At 44.4% G+C, this 8,322-nt stretch overlaps 1 protein-coding gene across 7 annotated transcripts; it reads right to left on the reverse strand.

Moving 5' to 3' along the window:
• Positions 1-1,950: 1,950 nt before the first annotated feature.
• LOC124707525 (6-phosphofructo-2-kinase/fructose-2,6-bisphosphatase-like) lies at positions 1,951-6,533 on the reverse strand. 7 transcript variants are annotated; one of them, XR_007004897.1, is made up of 9 exons: positions 6,327-6,533; positions 4,570-4,632; positions 4,387-4,478; positions 4,001-4,069; positions 3,770-3,833; positions 3,632-3,697; positions 2,924-2,980; positions 2,477-2,536; positions 1,951-2,380 (listed from the first exon to the last, which is right to left on the reverse strand). XR_007004897.1 is itself a non-coding variant. In XM_047239183.1 (8 exons), exons 1-7 carry the CDS (start codon positions 6,507-6,509, stop codon positions 2,942-2,944), a joined length of 576 nt encoding a protein of 191 aa, XP_047095139.1. In that variant the 5' UTR covers positions 6,510-6,533; the 3' UTR covers positions 1,951-2,536; positions 2,924-2,941. The 7 variants fall into 7 exon arrangements, 2 of the variants coding, with proteins under 2 accessions (XP_047095139.1, XP_047095140.1); XR_007004896.1 differs by having other exon boundaries at positions 1,951-2,403; XR_007004898.1 differs by having other exon boundaries at positions 2,477-2,552.
• Positions 6,534-8,322: the final 1,789 nt, after the last annotated feature.

An 8,322-nucleotide genomic window follows, 5' to 3' on the forward strand; every position in this document is an offset into this window, starting at 1 on the left:
TAGCACAACTTCAACTCCAAGGCAACCCGGACCAAAGTACATCCCCTCATGTTCCTAGAGGAGTCGGGAAGACACTGAACATGATGTGTCGCCATATCGTACATTGCGCCCGGAAGCACAAGACCAGAGTTGTGGCTGACACCGGCGGCGCCTCAAAGCCTCCAACTCCAATTGTCGCATTGGCCATTCCCTCATGGTCTAGACGACGTCTTCGAGAAGATAACAACACCATGGTGCCGCCGCCTGGTCAGGTCACCGGACCTAGGGTTTCCCCTGTATCCGAGGGGAGGGGAGGCACGGTGAGGCCATGAACACGCCTCAGACAAAGGAAAATTGTGCCCCCGGGCGTCACCGTGTTCAGCCGGCCACCGCCGAGCAGGGCTTTCACCTCGGCCCAACACCGTGACCATGAAGATGCCCGAGCTTTATTGGAGAGGGAAGGTGAAGAAAAAAGCCACTGGCTTGAGCGACCACGGCTGAGAGGAGAGGAACACTGACGTAGGAGATGGGCGTTGACTACCACTGGCACCACCACAGCCAGCACCACGAAGCCCGCCGTCGACGGCACAACCTCGGTGCTAGGCAGCCGTTGCCACGAAGCGCCACCACACCCAACAACAATGGCATCATATCCACGAGCCCGCCCAAGCCCAAGGCCCTAGCCGGACCTAGATCCGACGGCACCACCATAGGGGCCATGCCTTCGGCAGGGGAACCGCTCCTCCACAGTCATCACGCTGAGGCCGCCTGACCACCGCGCCGCCGAGATCCACCGGAACCACCGCCGTTCCCGCTGTGGGCGAAGGAGTCGTCGCCCGAGGGGAGAAGCCCCGCCGCCGCCGTCTCTTCCCGGGATTTGCCCGGCGGGACGAGCGGAGGGGCGGTAGGGAGGAGGTTGGAGGCGGCGGCCTGGTCGCCCCCAGTGTCGCCCTAGGTTGGGTGGTGCGGCTCCGTCGTTCCAAAATTCGAGTTGTCAGAATGCATTATCCGCTGCTTTGATCACTTAGTTGTGGATTTGTTTACGAACTAAGAGCCATAGGCCCCAGATTTCTATAAAATTGGAACCAGATTAACATAATGAACTCAGGCCTCCTTTTGTCCTGGGAGTCCGACACAAACATCCAACAAACGCCAGGATCGCAAGATAGAAGAAAAGAAAGCAAAGAAACCACCCCGACATACCTAGTACACACTAGTCCAAGCTAAAACAGATACATTCTAGGAAGACTCTGATGACCACTCTTTGTTTCTCTAACATCCACTTCTACTTTTTCTCACTCTGCAATCGTCAACACCATGGGTGCCCAGCCATTTTTCCTACCGAAGATTTTCAGCGGCAAATGGCAGTAGCCGCCCCTCTGCCACTGCGTCAGGTACCCAGTTTGCCGGCACAAAAAAGTGCCGGCAAAGGCACCAAAAGTGCCGGCAAAGGTTTTTCAAGGACAAAAAAAAGTGCTGCGTTTATTCCAGTCGAGGTAGGTCTTTGCCGGCACTTTTCGAGAAATGCCGCCATATGTAAATTAAGGCACACGTACTGGTGCCAGTAATAACTATTTCAGGCAGATCAGTTTGTGGCTGTTAAAAGTTTTGCCGGCACTTTTTGTCTGAGCCGTGGAAGGTTTTTGCCGGCACTTTTTGGAGATGCCGCGGAATATTTTTCTGGCACAAGCTAGTGACGCCACGGAAACTTTTTGCCGGCACTTTTCCGAAGATGCCACAAAATCTCTTTAGCGGCACTTTTCTAAAAAAATGCCGTCCAAACCTTTTGCCGGCACTTCTTTTAGAGGATGCCTCCAATTACTTTTTTAGGCTTTTAATTCTAGTGCCGCTGATTATTTTCTTAGGCATTTTTTAATGATGCTATGGAATCTATTAAGAACTACCATTGATTATTTTTTGCATGCATCTTTTAAAACTTCCAGGAAATTCAAAACAACGCACTCATTATAGTGAGGTTTTAATCCAACATGGCAACATGATCATGCATTAAAATTGCTTACATAAGTTAAGTAGATTGTAGCTAACTAACTTACAGAACTAAAATGAACTCACATTTTACACAACTAAACGGCATTCTCACTTTACACGGCATGTGTTGTCACATAGATTACTAGTTAGATGTGGCCGTTTTGGCAACGCTGTCCACAACTCTGATGGAGTTGTTCTTCTGGTTGAGGAAGCAGCGGATGAGTTGTTCTTGTGCTTGAGGAAGCAGTGGATGAGGCACCGCCGCTCCGTTTCAGGGACATGGCCTCCTCGATGCGGCCAATGTAAAGATCGCCCTTCATCGCCTATTCCTCGTGGACCATGCCTTTGGAGCACCCAAGCTCCTCCGCCGACCTAGCCTACCGCTGCCCTCCACACAAAGCGCCGGCTCCATCTCATGCACATAGCAGTTTAGTCCCAGTGTACATGATCAGTTCATAAATAGAGACCGAGAACAAATAGAGTAGTTCAGCGAAAGAGGCAGATGTACCTGATCTAAACATGAGTCCACCGGATGATCAAGATGAACCTGATGAAGCACAGGCTGAACCTGCAGGTAAAATTCACTGACTCAAGTATAGTGAGAAAAGTGAAAGCAGAGTGTTTACTATTGACGCCCGTAAATTGTCAAAACTCCATTAACCCAAACTCAAAAGAGACGAAACTAAAGATCATATAGTCCACAAACACTAGGACGATGCCTACAATGCAACCACCAAATTGTTACAGTGTCATCCAACCAGTATATCAAAGCAGTGACTAGTGAAGTGCACATGTGAATAGACACAAGAAACTACACCTTTAATTGTCAACCAGTATTAGTGAAGTTTCCATATGTCACAAATTAAATTTCCATCCACAGTTGTAAACAACTTTGCCAAAAAGACTGTAGAATCAAGAAGGTGAGGTGTAAAGCAAAATTGCTACAAATATTTACTCTGAAGTAGTAAGTCCATCAGCCAATGCTTGTATCTTGTCGACCCGCAAACTTTTCCTAGAAATCATGGAGAAGGTAGGATCAACAGGGCAGGAATTCAAAGAAACAATAATCCTGCAGCCATCCTCTCCAAGATTATGTACAAAGGTATATGTAGTAACACCCCTAATGAACTGAGCATACAATTAGCTCCTCGTAGCCTTGGTATTATAATACACAGTCACTTAAAAATCGACGGCAGATGGGTTCTCCAGGCACCATAAACTACTTGAAAATATAAGATGAGGTGCTACTTATGAACTTCTAGTACGGTATTAAATAAGGTATAAGATTTGATTAAAATAATAGAAACACATGGCAAGAATTAACAAGATGGCATGCTTTTCCACCTTTGATGCATCAATAGGAATGCACGGAATGGTGTAAGTTAGAGCTTCCACAATTCCAGATAAGGAATCTGCATAGTCCATCTCTAATGGAGACCGCTCATCCAAATATGGCATCTATGTCAAACAATTTCTATCACATTTTAAGAATTATAGAAAATGATAATGAACTTCGAATCTATTACTGTTGTCAGCAGAAAGATTATGGTATGGAGTGGCATCTAGATTACATTACAAAGGGATTGATTTGGTTCAACAATGTTTCTGAGAGTTTTCAATACAGAACTGAGCAACGACAAAAGATAAAAATGTCCCATGTTACCTCCATGTCTGGAACTTCCCTCAAAGGCCTGTCGGCAAAATACGAGTACAACGCTCGCAGTACGGCCTATAAATAGGGTAAGCAATTCAAGATCAGTGTTTCTACGCAGGACCTGTTTCATCAACTATAGCAATTTACCTGGTGGGATATAACAACCACTGGTGCTCGCTGGCGCTCCAGCTCGATGATGACAGGTTCCAACCTGAGGATAGTTAAATAGTACAGCACATGAGTTAGGTTGGAGCCGTGAAGATAATAGCAGAACATGTTTTTTCCCATAGTTTTCTGTTTTCAAATTCTAGTAATAGTAAAGCAGAACTTCTGAACAATGCAGTGAGATTTCTTAACCTCTGAATCAGATTTCTTAACCTCTGAATCACATCAAGGTAAGATTCCCCACGGGGGTAGCGATATCTCAGCTTGTCCTTTTTGCGTGACCTGGTTGCAAGTTGCACAGTACATTACAAAACATCACAACAGTGTGTTCAGATGTAAATATATGATAGGTATGAAAAGGTTAATCTAATGTTTTGTTGAAGAAGTTATGCAATTGCAGCTATATATTGTCAGCTCAATTTTGCGACTCATACATGTTGAAATGTCTAATGTAACTTCTAGTTTTTAGCATGCTATGATTAGTATGGAAAATAACATAGCTTTGCAGCATGGTAATTAACAAAATGGCAAGGCATTGTATATAAATCCAATTAGATATTACGGAATAATTGTTGCAAAAATAAGAGAGGATTACATACTCATATTCCTCAGGCATAATTTTCTTTATCTCTTCATATGTCATCCCATCACACACACCAGAATTGATCTCGTCAAGAGCACGCCATTGTATCTACCAACAACAAGGATTAACGTTCATCAGGATACATACTCGTAGATAGCAAGAGGTTTGTAAAATAAATCATAAACATTCAAGGAACTACCTTTGGAAATCCAAAAATTGGAGTTGCTGTCAAAATTGTTCTCTGGAGAGTGCTGGTCCAAATCTAAACAACATAAAACAAAAACACAAATGAAAGCAAGAGGCTCTGTTAGCTCACTTCATAGGATCGAAGACATTATCTATTTTAAAGTAAATACTGACAACAATGAGATAGCTAGAGACACATGCATCTGGAAGAAATTGTCTTCCTGTTTTTAATCTCATTGGTACCTGTACAGAGTAATGCCCATCATCATATTTTCTGAATTAATCCAAGGTATCTAGGAATCTAATTTACGCTCCTGTGGTTCCACGGCTCAGATGTTTTGTGTTTGTGCATAGAAGTGAAGTCAGTGATGGTGCCGAGGTGCATGGTTATGAATTGGATTAAAACTAACATTTACGACAGCTTTTTCTTGGTCTTATAGTAGTAGTGTTCTATTACCTTTTGAATGAAAGATGTGTACCAATATTTTCGCACATTGAGCAATCATCCTTTTGTTGTAAACACTCGTTGCTGGCATACTGTACTTTTCTCTTCCCATGTTGTTTCTTCTGAACAACTTGCTGCAGTTAGGCTATTGGTCCTCCCACTCTCTATGAACTTACATCCTAGGTACCTTAATCTTCTCCATGTATTAGAGAAAGCTTCTAAAATCTTTACATTAGCATACCAAATTTATGTTTGGAAGTAATACAAATTTCTCAATTTTATGTTGATACAGGTGAGGTGAGTTATATCTAGAACAACATAATAATTTGATATTCTTTGCAAGTTTCTGGATATTCTTTGCTGTATAAACAAAGCAAGATCGACCTACATCTCAGAAAATACATGCAGATGTTACCTATCTCTGTAAAAATATTCACTAAGTCCTTTCAGTTTTTGTTCCAGATCTTTTGGGCTCAAAATTCCGTCACACACTTTCCTAACAGAATCTATCTTAAATTCTTCATGTTTTTCCTCAGGGCATGTCAGCATATTGGTCAATTTACTGTCCTGATATTCCTCCACACAAGGGAGTCTCAGTCTGTCCCTCACAAAAAAAGGGAGCTCCAGCGTGCAGTTGCTATCCGCATAGTGGTGATGTTTTACAAATATCTGAGGTAAACTGAACGATTCTGCTCCGAGTCTGAAGTTTACGCTGAATTCATATACTCCTCCGTCCGTTAATAGATGTCGGAAGGTTCGTCCAAATTCGGATGTATCTATGCACTAAAGAGTGTCTAGATACATTCGAATTTAGACAAACTTTAGACATTTAAAAATAGACAGAGGTAGTATCAATGTTATCCACAAATTTGTATGGAGTGCTAGCCATTATTGTGGATGTAATCCCATAGATATACAAAATTGGACTTCTGCAAATTCAACGAGATGACTTTTTGCATCCTGATGATACTGAATCGAATCATATTTGGAATGATTCATCTACAGGCACACAGCGATTCCATTTATGTTGGCTCATTTAACTCAATGGCCACCATTACACCTACAGGTTCAGGTTCAGTCAAATAAGAGCCGGTAATCATCTTGGTTAGCACCAATGGCCGCAAGGGCATGGGCTATTTTAATACAAACAGAGGGGCAAAAGAGAATTTCAAATGAACTAAAATTCATCCGGATAAAAGACCAGATTATGAACTGATGTTGGGTCTGCACATTTTCTATTTAGAACCTATTATGAACTTTCACGCAGCCCATATCAATTCAGCATAGAGCACATAACAGAGATAGCAGGACAAACCAAAGCTCACCTGAATCGGGCGTGCAGTCGTGGTTGTAGCCGAGGCCGTGGTAGATGGAGACGGCGAGGTAGTCGAAGTAGTGCCAGGGCAGCCGAGCCTACCACCAAACCGGCGAAGCCGAGGGGCTGAGGAGGCAGAGGAGCAGGACTTGTAGGCGTCGTTGGGAGGTCGCGGCGGAGGCGTGCTCGACATAGGTAAGTACCAGGAGGTGGGACGGCGCGACGGGCGAGCCCCCGGCGACGGCCTCCACGTCCGCCGCCGCCTCGCCCCCGTCCGCGGCCGGGGCGGTCACCGCCGCCGCCGCCGATTTGGTGGCGCCGTCATGCTCCTCCTCCTCCACCTCCACCGCCGCGACCTGCGAGCAACAACAACAGCGACACCGTCAGACAGATCAAGGCGTACGGGGAGCGGGGGCGGCGTATGCAGGGGGTTTACCGTGGGCGCGCGCACGGGAGGAGAGAAGCTTCACGGCGGCGGGGAAGGGGACGCGGCCGCGCCGACGAACCCCGAGCCACACTACTAGGGTTTGTCGTGGGGGCGCGCACGGGAGGATAGAAGCGTCACGGCGGCGGAGAATCTGGGGAGAAGACACGCGTGGAGCTGGGCCGGCGATCCGCAGTGGCGGAGGCGGTCGGCGACGGCTCAGCCGTGGGTGGCGGCGGTGGCGACGGCTCAGCCGTGTGTGTGCGTGTGCGATGAGAGAGAGAGAGAGAGAGAGAGAGAGAGAGAGAGAGAGAGGAGGTCTGGCTGGAGACTAAACACGCGTAATCTAAATATTCCAAAGCGTTATCTGCAATCTGCAAACATAGTACCGGCACTTTTGCTAACTGCCGGTAATTGCATTATATTAGCGGCATTTTTCCAGGAGTGCCGCTGATTGCCGAAACATTAGAAGCACTTCACTAATTTGCCGCTAATTGAGTAGGAATTGTTGGCACTAATAAAAACCTGCCGCTAAACAATAGAATTAGAGGCGGATTTGCAAAGTGCCCGCACAAAAGTGCCGGCAATGCTTGCACGTGACGTAGTGTGCATTGCAAGCCCCATAGACCTCGTATCCGAAGATTATTCCACGAATTCATCCAGTGAGCAGTTTGAACAATCATATTAGGAGGAACATAAAGGGAACACATTATTTAAACAAGTTGTATTGCTAGTCTTCCACAAAGCCCAGATCTCATGCTAGTTCAACACTTAAACACAAACCGGGGTAAACTCTGTCTTAATATCTGAAGCACACTGTGAAACACTACAAGCATACTAAGCCATTAGACAACGAACAAAAAGGTCATCTATACTTTCATTCTTATTGTAAAATAGTAGTAAATATTTACGACTACCCTCCATTCCTATTTTCAGTATACTTTTCATAAACAATAGCCAAAGAAAGACTAATTTTAAAAGAAAGCTTAATAAACCATAACTTTTTAAAAATAAATGTGTGATTAATTTTAAATCAGAATACATGGATTTAACCGTAAAACACCTAATTTTTCTAGCAACCATTTACATTTTTCTTTCTGAAATTAAGCATAATCCCTTCACAAACATTTTGCATTTCCTCAAATAAAACAACAGTTTCTCCATACAAGGTTCTCATAAATATTCAACTATTCCAGCATTCACCAACCACTTTAGCTACTACAATACCAGTACTAAAAGTAAGATTGTATGATCTAGCAAAATCTTAATAGCTTGTGTTCCTATAGACCCCCAAAATTCACAACAGTGTAAACCTCCGAAGAGGTATTTAAACAAGTTCCAAGAAACGAGTTATTCAAATCACATAAATATCCTCCCAGAAACGAGTTCCCAGGCTATTGCCTAATACAAGTACTAGTTGTTCGCTAGTTCTAGATAATTTAGCTTGCTTACTCCTCGTAAAGCACATCTCTATGCTGCTGGGTTTACGTGCCGTCCTACGTGCATAGAAATACATAGTGCTGTAGTCGTGCGCGAGGGTTTCACTTTAATCAAAGACTCAGGCTCAAGGTTGCAAATTCAC

The sequence above is a fragment of the Lolium rigidum genome, chromosome 4 (assembly GCF_022539505.1).
Source record: "Lolium rigidum isolate FL_2022 chromosome 4, APGP_CSIRO_Lrig_0.1, whole genome shotgun sequence".
NCBI lineage: Eukaryota > Viridiplantae > Streptophyta > Magnoliopsida > Poales > Poaceae > Lolium > Lolium rigidum.